Source organism: Arachis hypogaea, chromosome 15, assembly GCF_003086295.3.
Source record: "Arachis hypogaea cultivar Tifrunner chromosome 15, arahy.Tifrunner.gnm2.J5K5, whole genome shotgun sequence".
In the NCBI taxonomy this organism is placed as follows: domain Eukaryota; kingdom Viridiplantae; phylum Streptophyta; class Magnoliopsida; order Fabales; family Fabaceae; genus Arachis; species Arachis hypogaea.
The window spans coordinates 3,489,390-3,507,498 of record NC_092050.1 but is presented as its reverse complement, the minus strand read 5'-3'; the positions used below and the strand labels follow the sequence as shown (position 1 = coordinate 3,507,498).

General features: G+C 28.0%; 2 protein-coding genes across 3 annotated transcripts; both read right to left on the bottom strand.

Moving 5' to 3' along the window:
- Positions 1-1,736: 1,736 nt before the first annotated feature.
- On the bottom strand, positions 1,737-8,581 carry LOC112747633 (protein PIN-LIKES 7-like). Of its 2 annotated transcripts, none has more exons than XM_025795759.3 (11): positions 8,216-8,581; positions 4,746-4,940; positions 4,589-4,668; positions 4,368-4,492; positions 4,061-4,182; positions 3,682-3,903; positions 3,431-3,544; positions 3,060-3,160; positions 2,915-2,967; positions 2,637-2,822; positions 1,737-2,196 (listed from the first exon to the last, which is right to left on the bottom strand). In XM_025795759.3, the coding sequence occupies exons 2-11, from the start codon at positions 4,881-4,883 to the stop codon at positions 2,072-2,074; spliced, it is 1,266 nt and encodes a 421-aa protein (XP_025651544.1). In that variant the 5' UTR covers positions 4,884-4,940; positions 8,216-8,581; the 3' UTR covers positions 1,737-2,071. The 2 variants fall into 2 exon arrangements, with proteins under 2 accessions (XP_025651544.1, XP_025651545.1); XM_025795760.3 differs by lacking the exon at positions 8,216-8,581 and adding an exon at positions 5,023-5,509.
- Positions 8,582-13,262: 4,681 nt separating this feature from the next.
- LOC112747632 (uncharacterized) lies at positions 13,263-16,657 on the bottom strand. Its single transcript, XM_025795758.3, has 5 exons — positions 16,356-16,657; positions 15,559-15,676; positions 14,885-14,984; positions 14,191-14,277; positions 13,263-13,561 (listed from the first exon to the last, which is right to left on the bottom strand). Exons 1-5 carry the CDS (start codon positions 16,414-16,416, stop codon positions 13,421-13,423), a joined length of 507 nt encoding a protein of 168 aa, XP_025651543.1. The 5' UTR covers positions 16,417-16,657; the 3' UTR covers positions 13,263-13,420.
- Between the last annotated feature and the right edge of the window lie 1,452 nt (positions 16,658-18,109).

The following is an 18,109-nucleotide window of genomic DNA, read 5'->3' as shown; positions in this document are numbered from 1 at the left end:
CTATTTATTTAGCTTAATATGGCTATTTATTTGGCTTAATATGAGTTAAAAATAAAAATTACCCACAAAATAATAAATTTAAAAACTCTTGTTTAATTATTTCACATCAAATTTTAAATTCTCTAATTTCAAATTTTAAATTTTTTAAAAATCCAGTTAGTTATTTTAAAAAATAACCATTTGAAATCTTTCAATACTCTCTTCTTTTTCAACGGGTGGACACCCCAATAATCATCTCATTTCACCGTCGTTACTTGGCTTGCCACACACCACTCATCCTTAATAAAAATAACCATCCACTTAAGGATAAAAATAATCATCCGCATACCTAATAAATTGAACATCTAACATATTTTAATTATATATAACCAAACTCAATCCAATCAAAATAATCATCTACATAAAAATAAAATAATCATCCGCTTACCTACTAAAATGATCATCCTAAATTGACCATTAAAATAAAAGAAGAAGATGAATAAACAGAAGAAATTATTATTGTGGTGAAATATAATTTTAAAGGACTAGTCATGACAAAAGTGGCACTGTTGTGAAGCATACGGCTCACATCATGAAAGAAGCTAACCATGCTTGGATCCGAAGAAGAAGAGCATGGTGGTATCATCGGTGAGAAGAGGTTTGAAGAAATGGGAGAAAGCGAAGCCGGTTCGAAAGAGAGGCACCAAAACAGCGGCAGCAACGTTAGGCTGAGCGTCGGAGGGCGAGGCGCATCGGGTTGACTGGCGAAGGTAAGGACAGTGTTGGTGGGAAGATGCGGCGGCCTTGATATGACCGGCGAGAAACTCAGTGACGCGAGGTGAGAACCAGAAAAGATGACGGTGACTTTTGGACGTGTATCGGAGATTATGGTAAGATTAGAAATAATCGTAAATACTACATAGTGTGAATGGATTTAAATACTAATCTTAATTTTCAAATTTTAAATTTTAAAATTAAATAATTAATTAATAATCTAATTTTTAATTTTAATTTTACCTTTTTTTTAATTCATTGTACACAATTAATATTAGTTCCCAATACTTTTTTTAAATTTATTTATACTAATTTTTTATATTTAATTTTAGACATTATATTAATTTTTAGAATTTTTCTAGTAATAAATCAACAAATTAAATATTTTCTTGATTGACTTCTTATGCTTTATGCTGAATACAAGACTGAATAACATCATTTTGTTTTGCTAATTAAATAAAATAAAAAAATTATATAATATACAAATTATTATATTTTTTATTTTTTAAAATGATTTCGTTTTTGCTTTATTTAAGAACTAAAATGAAAAGATATTATTTAGTTATATATTTTAATATGATAATTCAAAATTAACTCAATATTTTTCGTTAGTTAAATCAAATATTAAAAAGATTTGAGATCGTCAATATGATATTTCGGAGACCAATATAATAAATTTTAAATCTAAAAGATTAAAATAATATAAATTATGAATTTCAAAAACCATTATAAAAATTTGATTTAACCTTTTAGGATGTGAATAGGTTAAAATATCTACACATAGATTACAAAATTTTGTTATTAAATTTAATAAGTGAAAAATATATATAATTTAAGAGTTAAGAGTTATTTTTTGAAAAAATCTGATTGAGCAAACAAAGAAAGTCATTTTTTGAATCAAGTGTTAAGAGTTCTATCTTAGACATGAAACATAATTCAACGAGAAATTAATCGTATTAACAATAGATAAACTTGGCAATGAATTAAGAGAAACTTGTTTGGAATTAAGCAATCGTTTATTCTACAAAAAAATATATATAATTTAATTATATTATATACATACGAAGAACCTAAAGTGAATTAAATGACACTATAATGAAAATACATGGATTTTCCCCTACCTTTTTTTCCCTAAAAAATTAATCTTCTTTGTTTTTTTTTTTCACCTAAAAAGACATGGGTAGAATTAAAAGAATTATACATAAGCTACACAATTGAAATGGCTACTCCTCCAAAGATGAATTTGAGTGAAGCAAAGAATGCCAAAATTGCACTGAAAAGAATATTGATAACATTTCTTGTTCCTTCATTTGACCAATTAAGCCAAGACCCACAAAAGAAATGTTGACCAAGCTGTGAGTGCTATGGCTGCAGCACCATATGTCCACAGTAGGATAACTGAACACTCTTCGTTTCCTACATCAAACAACTGAGCCATGGTACCTGCATAAATATCATCTAATACTGTTACCAACAAGTAACTCTTAGATTTGAAAATCATAAATTTATATGTCTCTTGTTTTTTGAAGAGTAGTCAGGAATGACTTTGTTACTTTCAAGCATTAGGATATGTAATATGTTTGGTTTGTATTTCTATTTGGAAAAGTCTAGGGAGCCAGCAACTTTATTAAATTCTGGTCAGCATGTAACCAGCAAAGAAAAGTGAGTCATTGGATGAAATCTCACACCATTAAAATCATCATTGATGGCTATTTGATGGCTACAAATCACAAAAGTTGCTGGCTTCCTAACACTCCTCTTTTTATTTTTAAAACGCAAATCAAATGCACCCTAAGTTGTTGGATGTGTTTTGGTTAGTATTTTGGGCAATGCAAGAACAAGTTAAACTTCAACTAAAAGAATTCATGGAATGAGTCACTTACTGATATTCATTGCTGGTGGCATGGCATATTGCATCACTAGGACGTACTGGAACAAAGGATCCACCGGGAGGAAGCCGAAATTCGCTGCCGCCTTGACGATGAACAAACCAATAACAGGAAGCAAGAAAAGTCTGGCAATGATGATGCAGAACAAGGTCAATGGCTTCACACTTGTTGATTTAAACCCTGCATGAGTTCAAGAGAAAAAGTTAACAAAACAATTTGTTTTTCTTGTTGCTCAAGATATCTCTCCATGGCTTCTAGTTTCTTTTGTATACCTTGAGTGAGGTTACTACCAAGCAAAAGAGTGATGCAAGGAATTGTCGCATTCCTGAAGGATCATTAAATTCAAAATCAGTTTACTATGTGGCATGTAAAACTTGACAACATGTTTGGTTTTGTGAGAAAATTTAAGGCACATACCCCAACAATTGAAGAGAATCTTGGATCACCCTAAATGGAGCATTGTCTCCTATTATTAAGTTCCTTAGCCATGTAACAGCACCAAAGATGAAACCAACGAACTGATTATGGAATCATAAGAGGGAAAAATTTTATCAGTAACCAATTTAAGTAAAGTTTTCGTTTGTATTTTGGGCCGAAATCTTTCCTATCCACCATCAGACAAGGACGAGTTCATTCCAATAATGTAAGTGAAGCTCGCACCTCATCTGATAGTGGATGGATGATACGTCTTCACAAAATATGATCATGACTATGTTCAAATAATACTAATCGGCCGAAAAACATGAAACAAGAAAAAATAAGTAGAGGGAAAGAAAGGAGGAACTCACTGTAGCTATTGCTGGAGGTGACATTAGTTCTTCCAAAAGTTCACTCAGAAATTCTGTCATTTTATGCCAAAATGATTCTTTTCCTTTCACACTAGTATGATCATGGTCTACAACCTGCAAAATCAGACTCATTTTATAATCTAGTAAAAATGATCTAGGAAATTATGATTGTTTATTAAAGCAAGTACTAAAATTTCAGATGATCACTTTCATATTGTGGGACTAATCAACTTCATAGGATTAATTCTTACATTTTGATTTTCAAAGTCTCCAACATAATCGGACAGCGGCGGCGGCACTTCTACGGCTACATTCTCATTGTTGTGTCCCTTGAGAAGAGCAGTTTCTGCATTGGAATCAAGACCATTGTTGGGTACCTTTATGATAAGATCAGCAGCCTCAAGTGCCTTGAATTTCATTGCTCTGCTTCTTATGGTCCTATAAGTATAGGTCCATATGAATATGCCACCAAGCTATAATCAATACAAAAAAAATCATTAAGTATCTCGATTTTCGCAGCAAAAATGAGTGAAGGGGAACTGGGGAAGTGCTTGAAATGCAAAACCAGATCCATTTTGCACTTCAAACTCTTCAAGAAAATAGTTTTGAGTGTAGAAAAAGATCAAATACCGCCATAGAGAAAGATGCATAAGAGAGTGCATTGTTGTGACAAATTTCCTTTTCACCAAATGGACCTCCACCCTCATTACAGATAGCAGGTACAATCACAAGAGGAAGGTTTCCCATATTTCCTAATCAAAAGAACCATAAACTCGAAATCAAAATCTTTTAAGGTAGAAACTCAAGTGCAGTTAACTTCATGTGAAGTTAATAGTTGAAAGCGTTAGATGACAATTTAATCAAACCTGTCAAATCATTTAACGACTCTCAACTATGAAGTTTTTAATTGTTTAGATATAATTCAAAGTTATGGTACCTGATGAACATGCAGCAATAATAAGGCCTTCTACTTTGAGATTAGGCTTGAGTAATTTCACAAGTATCCATCCTATGATGCCTCCAATTAAGAATGTAAGTCCAACATTAACAGGCATAAACCACCTGCACAGAATTAAATCCAGTGAAAAGGGTACAAATGGCAATGTGATAAAAATGCAAAGCTTCCAAGAAAAGTAAAATCTTGCTTATTATATATACCATGATATCATATCTTCAAGTGTAACACTCTTGGCAAAACTGGAAAACACAAGTGAAGGAGTGAACACAAGGAACACAACCTGCATATAAAAATGGTCAAACAAATGTTACAAAATTTGTCCTTGCATTTGTAACAAATTAAATGCATATTAATTACCTTATTCAATGATTTCCTAAAGTTTGGAGAAAGAAGATTATCAAAATACTGAGTTGCCATGAGTGCTCCTAATCCACTGATTAGTAGAACCTGAAGAACTGGCATTGAAGCCACCACCAACAGATCCAAGAACCCCATTTTCTCTCTTCTCTTCCTTTTCTTTGGTCCCAATCAATATATATAGATTCTTCAATTCTAAGAAGAAGGGGAGGCACAACGTTAGAAACATGTCACAGGAAATATATAATTAAAAGCGTGACCAATTAAGGACAAAAACCTTATGACTAATTAATTAGATTATGGTGATTCATGATGGCCACCAATTGCAATATGAATTTGACTCCTTTTTTTTTATAGTAGAATGAAGTGAAGATGGGTAAGAAGAAAAACACTAAGGCAAAGAGATAATAAGGGAAGGATCATTCTAATAACAACAAATGGAGACATAACTCAGAACAAAGAAGCAAACAACAAAGTTGATAAAACTCCCATGCTACAGTTTATGTCATACAATAAAAGAATATGAAAACTCAGGTGTAGTCGACTTCACGTGAAATTGATATCTGAGATCTATTAGATGAAAATTTAGTCAAATCAGTTAAATTATCCAACGATTCTCATGTATCAACTTCACGTGAAGTCGACTGCACATGAATTTTGACGTTTATATTTACTAAGACAATTATTATCTTTTGATTTAATTGAATTTGCGGCTAGTCACAGAGCCGTGTACTTCTTTCCAACTTGGAATAACTAACTATTTTGTTAATTACCACTTACAAAACATTAACTTGTTAAATTGCAAGTATAAACTAGCATTACGTAATTAAGCTTAACATGATCTTAATTTGCCACTTGCACATGCATGTGGAAAGTGGAATGAAACAGCTACAATATAACAATCAATAGATAAAAGTCACTATTGCAATTTATTATATTATTGAATATTTTGAGTATTGGCCTAAAAATTGGCCCAACCAATACTCTAGAGTTTAAATAACAATTCATTACATTGGATTAAGACTCTTATCAAATAGTACCATTATCACATTTATGTGTTTATTTTTATTATTGATTAAAAAATCAATATAAAATTTTTAAGATTAATATATAATTAGTATTCACAGTTTATTGGTTAAATCTCAACGAGTCCAAAGAAATTTTTTTTTTTTGGTAGGTTTGAATTTTTCAAATTTCAACCTAGTTGGAGACAATGCTATTATATTATTGTGTTGTGTGTATAAAATTATTAAAATATTAAAATGTTCACATTATAAATCACATCCTAGGTGACTAGATGCTACCTCCCCCAAATAGAAAGGTCCATTTCATTCTATGTGTTTTGTCCTTTTTGCCACTTATTATAATTAATTTTTTAAAATTGGAATGAACAAGTGGTTGAAAGCAACATGGGAAAACATGGTACGATGAGAAATTATTATTGTCTAGGTAGTAACTAGTTTAAATGAAGTTGATGAATGATGACTCCCCCAATAAGAAGACTAATTCATTTTGGTTATTAGATATTCTAATTAAGTAATTATTCTTTCCACTCAATCATATAAAAAAAATCCTATGTTTGATGTGTTTTATATGTAAACGCCAACAATTTTGATGATGAGGCTTAAAGACTTTAATTTTAATTTGTTTCCTTCTCTTTTTAGTCTCGGTTCTTAGAATATTGGTAATGTTATTAGTTAGATAATTATTCTGATTTTTTAAGCATCTCATAATAAGTCTAATTGTATGTTGGTGTACTTAGCACATAAATGAATATCTATGTATCTTATTGGGTAAATAACTGTATTAAGTCATGGGGAAAAAATATTTACGCAAATCAATTAAAGTAAAAATTGGTTCATAAATTAACTAGTTTATATTTTTATGTAGTTCAAAACAGCATAATTCAAACTTTATTTGAATGTAATTCGAATTATCCCGATTTAAATTACATAAAAATATGAATTACATAAAAATATAAATTGGTTAATTCATGAATCAATTTTTACTTTAACTAATTTGTATAAATATTTCCTCCCCATGATTTAATACAATGATTTGCCTTATCTTATTTGAATATAAAATATAACATTTAAAATTAAATTTTAGATAATAAATTTATTTAATAGTTATCTATTTGCAACCTGAAAACGGTTTACATAAAAATTAAAATATGAATAATGAAATCTTTGTTTGAATTATTTATTGATCACGTATAGCTTATGTATATATAAAATTACAATAAGATAATAGGTCTATATTATTATATTTATATAAGAGGAGATTGAGTATATTTGACTTATGGTGGTGGCTGTTAAACCGACAAATACAATAATGTTCATGTCCTTGCCGCCACGTTTTTCTCACACCATCGATCATATATTAATTAACCTTAAATAAACATCTCAAAGCTCTACATTTTTTTTTCAATGTCAAACTAACAATGCAAGTCTTCATGTGCACCACAACAAATTCGTAGAGTGGTTATTTAGTTTTTTAAATTTAAAATTTTTCATATTAATTTTTGAGATCTAATTTTTTACCCTATATATTGATTTTGGATTCTTTAATACTAAATACTAACTCTGATTTGTCATGTTAAACATAGAATAATGTTATTTTATTTTAGTGTTTGAACAAAACAAAAACACAAAAACAAAAAAAAGGTTTATATAATGTATAAATTATTTTTTATTTTTTAAAACAATTTATTTTGATTTGTCAGTTTAAAGTAACATATATTATGGAATTTAAGAAATACTTAAAAGATAAGATCAACAGATATTAGCACAAAATTAGGTACAATTGGGCAACTGGCCAAAATATTAATACGAATTAAAAAGATACGGAAAAGAAAAAACAACCTGGAAGTTTGATTATAATTAAAAGTTTAATTTTAAAAAGGACAATGTGGAGGTCACAGATCCAATTAAACTTTGATTGACTTAACTGGTTACAGCTAATTCACATATTCGATTATTTTTTGAATTCTAAAACTAAAAATTATTAATTACTTAACATATAGTCGCATATTCTCAGCTTACTGGAATAAGGAAAAGTATATACAATCTTCAATTATTTATATTATGTACATTCATGCGCATTCCCTGTAGCACAATCTCTAATGACAAAATGAAAAAAGAAAGTTTTTTTTATGTTTTGATAAATATATTAAAAATTCACTTTTTGTATACTTTTTAATTATAAAATAAATTTAATTATTGATATAAATGCTAAAATAATCTAAAATAATCATTCAAATCATTTAACGATTCTCAATTATCAATTTCGTGAAAAATTGACTGCATCTGAGTTTTCACCATAATCATGCCAATTAGTTTGACTAGGTTCAAATTAAAAGATAATTAGTATCTAATTCATTATTCTTTGTAAATTGTCCAAGAAAAAAATAATTAAACACTTGAAAGATGCAATAATAACGAAGCTGAATCGAAAGAGAAGTATGAAACCTGGGAATCAAAGGGTATATGAAACGCGGTTGAAGAAGAAATCTTGAGCTTCAATGCACGTATTTGCTTAGAATAAACCTGGTCTTGTATTATATAAATAGAGAGATTAGAGAAAGAGAGCAAATTGAGATTATGGAAATCGAAATCGAAAGAATATATAATAAGGCTAACAAGTTGTTATATGACACTGTGGTTTGATTCAATTTTGACCAACCAACCACGCGTTACCGGCCATCACATGAACACAACACACCAAAAGATTTTTAATTTAAATTTGAAAATAATACAAATATTTTTATGAATATGTATAATAAAACATCTTTTTTTTTTTTAATGTACACCAAACTTTTGAGATTGCACGCTCCAATTTTGAAGGGGTTGTGGTTATGGATATGTATAATCTACTCACCCACACGGTGGCAACTTTCATTCAGTCAGATACACGCTTTCCCATGCAAGCTCCTATATTCCTGGATGTGTGGTTAGCCAATACCTAATATTGAGTTGGTCGAGCCATCAGTTTATTATTTCAATTGTCCGTTAAATAAGTATGAGTTTAAATATTATCTTATATATACAGCGATTTATTAATTTGCGACAAATTTTACTTAAATAGAATTTAGATATGTGATAAATTAGTTTTGGTCTATTGAGTTGGAAAATTTTATAGACAACTAAAAAATAATAATTAAGATGTTAATTAATTTTGTTTAGAATAACATATTTTTTATTTCTAAAATTTATTAAACATTTTAAAAATATTTATTTATTTTATTTTAATTTTATTTTTAAAATTTTTTATTTTCATTAAATATAATTTTTAAAAAATTTAAGATCAATCTCACAATAATAAATAATACTTATATTTAATTTGTTTATATTAAAAATTATTTTGTAAAATTATTATTAAATTTATCTTAATTCTTTTAAAAATTAATTATCAAAAATATATTCGATACAAATAAAATTTTTTTAAAATAAAATTAAAACAAAATAAAATTTAAAAATATTTTTAAAATTTTAACGAATTTTGAAAATAAAAAATATACTTTATTTTTTTGTTTTTCTATTATTATTATTATTATTATTATTATTATTATTATTATGCATGAGATGTGGATGGAATTATGGAAAGTAGTCACGTCAGCAGTGACAGAAGAAGTAGTAGTATTAACAACGTGCAACATTATATTAATAATCAAATTTTATGCGTAAAATTTGTGTGCCGCCAAGGATTACTGAAATCCAAGCTGGAAGATCCTTCGTTCATGATTCATTGATATAGAATCGTGGACAACTTTTCTTTCTCATCAATCAATTCTTACTATATAACTACCTATATACTTTGCATGCACTAGTTCAACATTGCAAATTACACAACTCACTTTAACGTTCAATCATATCAACGACAATATTTGACTACACTTTCTTTCTTTATCCTATAGAAATTGAGCTAATAACTATTGTTTAAAGGTTTGTTTAGGTGAGGTTTTTTTTTAAATTAAGTTTTTTTTAATTTTTATTTTATAAAAAAATAAAAATAATTTTATGTTTGGATAATTTATACAAAATAATTTTTTTATTTATTAATTATATTTGAGTATAATTATTTAAAAATATTATTTATTTATTATGTGAAAAATATATATTTTTTAAAAAAACCTTTAAAAAAAGATATAAATTGTAACTTTTCAAAAAAGATATTTTTTATTTTTTAATATTTTTATTTTTATTACTAAAAATTTACTAAATATGCTAGAAGATAAAAAAAATCTTTTTTTCATTGAAAAAAAATCTTTTTTATCAACTTAATGACACCCAAACAAATACTAAGATTGCATTTAAAAAGATGATTGAAATTGAAAAACAGATATTGAAAGATAAAAATTAAAAAATTAAGAATAAATTAAATATTTATATTATATTTAATATAAACTTGGTATCTTATTTAATTTAAGATAAATATAAAAATAAAATAAAGATATTTATTAAAAAAATTATTATTAAATTTCAATTTTTGTCTCTATAAATTTAAATTATTTGTGTTTTTAATTTCTAAAAATGTTAAAAGAACTAAAATAATGTGCTTTAGAACTGAAATTTTAATTCTAATATTTAGCTACTAACACAATATTAAATTTTAATTATAATATTTGAAAACAAACACTATCTAATTTACGACAAGAAATTATTTTATTTGTTGCATCTTGTAATCCTCTATCTCAATTTCTGGTTTAAGTAATTTTTATTTTAAGCTATTTAAATATTAACACTTAAATAAATATAAAATTTAGTTTTATTATATTACCAGTATAAATCAGATTTATATATTTAGATATTTTTTAAATAATACATTTAAAAATTAATTACTTTTATTAATATAATAGTATATTATTAATATCTATATAAAAAAATTTTATACTGACAATATACAAAAATTAAATTCACAAATATATATTAACTGGCTAAAGCTAGTGCACTCCAGGTAAAATAGGGAGTGCAGCACTCTTTAAAAGTTAACCTACTATCAAAAGTGATTAGGTAAATTAAATTTATTTATTATTGTTATTATTTTTTTTTTGTTAGGGGGTGAATAAACAAACCGACACTAACAAAAAAGAACTAATTCGCTCGTTTAATAGAGGACTATCTTTACACAAAAAAATACCCAGAAAAATTTAATCCAATTCCTCCATTACTTTGTTATTGTTGATGTGATGTCTTCAAGCATTTTCACTGTTTTGTTTACTAGTAGGTGTTTTTACTATTGTTTTGTCTAGCCACAGATTTTGATGCTCTTAAACCCACTCCATTCCACCTCTACTATAAATAGACCTTCAAAGCCGAAAAAATTTCTGTCATAGAAAAGGAAGACGTTGTCTGTCGCTGCTGCTAGTTGGCTAACTCCAAACTGAGAACCGGTCTCCATGAAGGCGCCATGATTCTCAAATGATGACGCAGTCAAAACACAAAATACATGACAGTTATAACAAATTCATTATCTTTTATTTCAGATTATCCTCAACTTGTACTTAATAGAATGAAAAATTAAAATATAATTTTATTTAAACAATTATTTGTATTATTTTTTATTAATTTATTCAAAAAATAATTAAATTTTGAAGCTAATTGGTATAAAATATTACAGATATAAAACTAAGAAATTTTTTTATTTGTATAAGAATGAGCCTAATAAATAATTATTCTATTTAAATATAATTAAGAATATTTCTTTCTTTGTCAATGAGTTATAATTCAAATGACATAGTCTTTATATTCATCTAAAAGTTAGTAAAAAAAAAGAATATTTCTTTTTTTTATTAACTTTTTTAAACATTAATTATTTATTTACATACTATATAAAAATATATGAATATAATATTTATTGAGTAGACACAGTTACGTAAAAAAAAATTTATTGTCATAGTATTTGAACCAAAGAAAAAAAAGTATTATTTTAAAAAAACTAACAATATATTTTTAATAATATTCTTAATACAAAATAATAAATTTTAAATATTTTTTAAATAATATATATTAACTAAAATAATATAATTATTCCAAATAATATATTATAAATATAGTAAAATGACATATTTCAATAAAAAAAATTGTTAATAAAAAATTATATGAATTTTTGCTTCGCACAAAATAAAATTATTATATGTTTGTTTGTTTTTTATGTTATATATATGGTTTTTTTAATTAAATTAATATAATACAAAATTTTTTATTATTCTATTCATATTTAATGTTTTAATTTTGTTTTTCACAAAATAAAATTATATATATATATATATATATATATATATAACACAAAAAATTTTATCATTGTGTTTATATTTAATATTATAATTTTATTTCACATAAAACAAAATTTATTTAAATTTTAATATTATATACATAAAATATATATATAACACAATTTTTTATCATTGTGTTTATATTCAATATTATAATTTTATTTTACACAAAAAAAAATTTATTTAAATTTTAATATTATTTAAATTTTTTTCTAGATTTAGTATATGAATTTTTAACTTATTTTTTATGTATTATTTATTTTAATTCTAAAGTTCAATAATTTTTTTTTACAGACATATTGTTTTTAATATTTATATACTATTTTTTTATTTTGAACTTCATTCCAATATAACAAATAAAATATAACAAATGAAGAGTTTAGATTTAACGAATTTACAGGGTAGCAGCACTCCATACTTAGTAAGGAGCGTTTAAAAATGAGCCGAAAAGAAAAGGTCACTTTCATGTCTTGGCTAAGAAGTTAAAATGTTTTGCCACAATAATTGGTTGAGTTTTTCTTTTATTTTTTTCACTGCAAATAATTGTTTCGCCGCATATAAACAAAACAACAAGGGTCCCACTGTAGGCAGCTCATATAGAGTACTATGTTTTTTTTACCAAAGATAGGAGACTCGAACCCGCAACCTCTTAATTGAGTATGGAAAGACTATGCTATTTGAGCTATTACTCATTAGCATATAGAGTACTATGTTGTATGTTATAAAACATTTTTTTTATATTGATATTCTGATTCAACTACCAAATCCAATGATATCTTTGGTTGGGGTAAAATAGAAGTTACAAAACTTACAATAAAAATGTTATAAATATACTTGATGAAATGTAAAATTACACATAAATCTACACACACACAAGAAAAAAACACTATATTCCATTGTTACCACCAAAAAAAAGTTAAATGAGACTCCCCCACAAATATCAATTCAAGATTTAAATCACATTGACATTAAAAATTTAAAATTATGCACCAAACCAACCATGAAAACTGAATTGATGTTGAATCACCTTGTGGGAAATTCAACACCTATGCATGAATCCCAACCTTATGTTTGGAACATACTATGTAGGATCAACTTCAGATCCTACACAACATGTACCTGAAGGGATTCAATAATGCAAATGTAATATGGAGTCATCATTTTAATGTTCTTAGTTGTGCCATTCAACCTAAGTTCAGCAAGAACCATGCTTTATTGGTGGTGCAAAGTTATTCAACCAGAGGGAAAAGAAATAGTTGATTACTTGATTATGATAAGCAAAATTCACTAATAAAACATTAAAATCCAGTACTTGATGATAAAGTTTCGAGATCATTAAAAGAATACGATAGTTTGTGATTAAATCTAATAATATATGGTCTAATCACTAATAATTCATCCATTATACAGATGATTCGACTTCCTCTGACCTTGCGACGTAGCCGTCTGTTTCCGTGGGTTCATCTGACCTCAACTGTGCAGAAACACCATCAATGGCAGAATTCAGCTCGGCTATTTTCTCCGACAGCACCTTGCGGGTCCTCTGTTTTTATCACAGTGGATAACAACAAAATTAAAATACAGTACTTATATGTACACCATTCATGAAAATAGACCACTCAAAATTTTAGTAAAAAAGATCAGAAGTCCTAAATTCAAAGAACAACTTCTGCTCCACTAGTAAAAGAAATTCTCTTTACAAGTCATTATCAATTAATGGCATGTGCCAGAGTTAGTTAAGAGTTAGCATTATAACATAAAGCTTAATCTCAAGAGTCATTTCTTTACCACCTATGTTGCTCAACTAGTATATGCCATGGGAACTACCAAAATTCTAGTATTTTTCAGCAATTTAGTTCTGTTGAAACTTTGTCAGGGAAATACTGACAGAACGTGTGGTTAGAAGAATGTTTTTACATTCCTAGGAATTTTACACGAAAAATCTTATATCGGAATGATCTTACAATATAAGATTCCCAAGAATGTGAAAACTTTTCATGAACCACACATCTCTCGACAGTAATGGTTTTATTGTAAATGGGTAGGAGGTAAATTCGTTATATTATATAGTCTGTAGACTCGTATTATTCCTGTTTCGCACACGTTTAGAAAAAGAAAAATACTCGATGAAGATGGTTCAAATGAATTATAATTGCAGGGTTAATTCCTGACCTCAAGAGCTTTTTCTTCATCGTACATAAATTTCGGAAGTTTCTTCATGATTTCTGTACTGTCAGCTGCAGCTAGTGCCCTGCTTATCTGGACAGTTCATAACACGCAAGCCAAAGATAAATATTTATATGCCTCTAAACTCATTACACAATCATTTTAAGTTAAAAACATCATATAAAATACTGCTCAACAGCAGTTCATAAAAGAAGGTTCATGTAAAAACAAATATATATGACCACTGCTATCAAGTAAATGGAGTGTGTTTTCGTGTGTGTGTGTGTATATATACAAGTGGAAAAATAATGTGAAAAAGAAATAGAAGCAGTTTTTATGACACCGAAGGGAGTCAACATAAATAGAGTCAAGTTCGGTATAAATGTGCTGATAGAAAACGAAGAAATCACACTGAATTTGATGCAGGTATAGTTAAGTTGCTGGGATCACATCTGATTTGAGTAATACATAAATTGGGTTAAAGTAAAAGGGACTGCAGTGTATTCTTTTTCCTGACTAAATTCAGCAGAATGTATATATATGGATAATGGGGATACTCTTTTTTTATTCGGTAGTTATAGTGAGAAACTTATAAATGATAAAAAGCTGAGAAACAAAATACCTTGTGAAATCATGAAATGGCTCAAGAAGAGAAAACAAATAGTTTAAAAAATGAACAAAACAGGTTCGAAGGACATACCTGAGGTGCATATAGACAGCCTAATGCTCCAACAACCAGTCCTCCCAATACAAAGCCACCAACAAAGATATTTCCACTATTTTGTCTTCCACCATCTCCACTGTACCAGCACAGCAATTAAAAACACTATAAAGTTAACACAATCCCAATGTATCCCCTATGAAAGATATCTTATGCTTGTATTACTTTAGATATGTAAAATGACTCACAGTAGCAATGATCACAACACACAATAAAAAACAAACTAAGAATAGCCATTAGTTTGCAACATTTGCGGTTGCCTAGTTGGCACTTGGCAAATTATATGTTAGGTTTATATACCAAAAATAGTGGTCAAGAAACAGCGCTCTCAAAAGCTTAAACAGTTAGGAAAGAAATATAAATAATTTTTATATATATCATGTCCCCTTATGCAAGACACCTTTGGGCTTGAAGCATCGGCAGTGCATGTATCGATCTCTTACCTTGTGTTGAAAGTCTCAATTTCAACTTTTGTAAGAATGATCAAATTCAAAACAAAAAATGTCGTACAAGTTCTAATCTCCTGTCAATTGTCAAAGACCAACTCGACCAAAAGCTTAATCTACTAGGTGCAGGCACACTAACAGTTTTATATCTAACAATAACCATGTGAAAAAATAATGGTGCACCGTAAAGTCACGTCTTAGTCGTACCTTGCTCGTACTACAAGTGGTAGCTTATGCGTTGCTTTAGCCCTAACAGAGGAACCTGGAAAGCATTCACTAGAGCTGATTTTCAAGAAGCATTTATCCATTGGTTTTGATAAAGAACCTGAAATTAAATCATTTTAAATGTTAATAACAAGCTTCCAGAAACTTTGCTAAATGCTAATGTTAAATTCAAAACATGTTGACAAATGACAAAATGCAAATTAAAACAAAGCATGTGAGTATCAACATTCTCCTCCAAATGACAACGTACACAATCAGATCAAGATACATAGCCACTTTCATTCTTCTCAACAAAACCTAGCACACTAAGACATTACAAATTTGTCACATGCCAATCATTGTTTACCAATTGTAGTGGATCATTGAGTTTTTTAGCCATCAACAAAATCGCGTTCTCTCAAGTCTCAAGGAAAATCAAATTTCAACCTAACGTTTTGATTCTGATTAAGCTATCCATTGGTTGGAGCTAGACAACTAAGTCACAATCAATTAAAAGATCCTTTAAATTTTGCTCACATTTTCTGTTTGATTTAGAAATCAACAGGATTCAGGAATCATAATAATAGAGTAAAAAAATGTGAAAAGTGAGAATCACAAAAACAAAACAATACCAAAAGCAGAGGAAATAGGATCAAAACTGATATAGAGAACAACACGGAAGATACATTTGCAGTGTGAGAAACATTAATGCGTAGTTCAGAAAAAAAAAAAAAAAAGGAACAGTTTTGAGGGGTGCCCATTACGGCAATGACGATGATAACAATGAATAACGAAACAACCTGAAAGAAATTGAATCTCTGGAATCTTAACCATGGCCACTGATCCTGATAGAACAGCCATTTTCTTTCTTTCTTTCTTTCTTTCTTTCTGGACTTTCAGCAAACAGGTTCAGAGCGAAACTGAAAAACCTACGTAAATGGGAGTGGAAGTTGTCAACTTGTCAGTTCCTTGTAGAAATCGAAAGAATATATATTGCTGTTCCAAGTTTCAAGCTTTCGATAATAACGAGCGCTCTTCTTTTGGGCTCTGACCAAACCTCACAAACACCCTTTTTGGGGGAACATTGCAAATCTAGTGGCCCAAAAACAAAAACCTTTGTGTAAATTAATTAATCATTGTCTTGTCTTGTGCATTTGACAAAAAAAAAAAAAAAGAGTTAATAAAACATTACTCATGGTTTGTAATTTCTTGAATTAAAAGATGTTAAATTTTAGGAATTAAGATAACTTAGATTTATATTTTAAGGACTAAAGTAAGCTTTTATTTCAATGCATATTATATTTCTTCAGAAAAAAAGTTCTATATGTTATGTTTAGTAGTATATTATAATTTATAAAAAACAAAATTTGTTATTTTTTATAGTATTTAAAACTTATTAATACTAAAATTGGGTGAAAACTCAGGTGAAGTCGATTTTCCGTGAAGTTGATATCTGAGAATCATTAGATGATAATTTATTTAAATCAGTCAAATCATCTAACGGCTCTCATGTATCAACTTCACGTGAAGTCGACTGCACCTGAGTTTCCACCCTAATCTTATTAATTTTATATTCTAATAAATTAAAATTTTCTTATCCTATAACTCACAAATTAAAAGCGAAAAAACAAGATAATTTACTCTTTCTTTTCACATATATTTAGTCATATAGACATGGTTTGAAGTAACGTATTCTCATATTCTAAATTATATTAAGTCTTAACATATTTTTAATGTTATTTAATCAAAGATTGTTATTAGTATTCATATTTACTTATTTAGTATGTATAGTGTTAGCATTTCCTCTCCTTTCAGTTTTTTAGACAGATTCATGTTGAAACTCTATTCTTGGTGGCAGAGAAAGCATGGTGAGAGAAGAGAGATTGCATGAGCAAAATTTTGGGATCTTCTGAATATGAACTCTAATTTCAGAATCATGGCCTTACTTCAAGTACACGTTACACTTATATATATAACTTGTCATAAGCTTGGCTACTCTAACTGCTTAACTACCTATACTACTATCATCAACTAGTTTCTTACAATAACTACAAGTTAACTGATTCAATTATGACAGCTGGCTCAACTTGCTTATTATAAAGCAAGTGTTAGGCCTAGTATTTGGGGTAAAAAACGTTATTAAGCCATGGAAGGAAACAATTTACGCAATTCAGCTAAAATGAATTCTGATACACTATTTCACCAAATATGACTTTTATATAATTCGAATCAATAAAATTCGAATTATATTTACACGTAATTCGAATTGAATCACATCGAATTACTCCCAAGCAATATTCGAACGTAGTTCGAATCAAATTGTATCGAATTCTGTATGCATAGTTCGAGTTATATTAACTCGAATTACTTGGAGCACGTGGCCTAGGGTAGTTCGAATCAAATTGATTCGAATTACTCACATTTCGAATCAAATGGCTAATTACACATTGTACAATAAGATACTAGAAAAAATACTATATAATATAAAAAATATATACTAAAAGAAGTATAAAATAAGATTATAGTAAATTAATTTTAGTATAAAATTATTAAA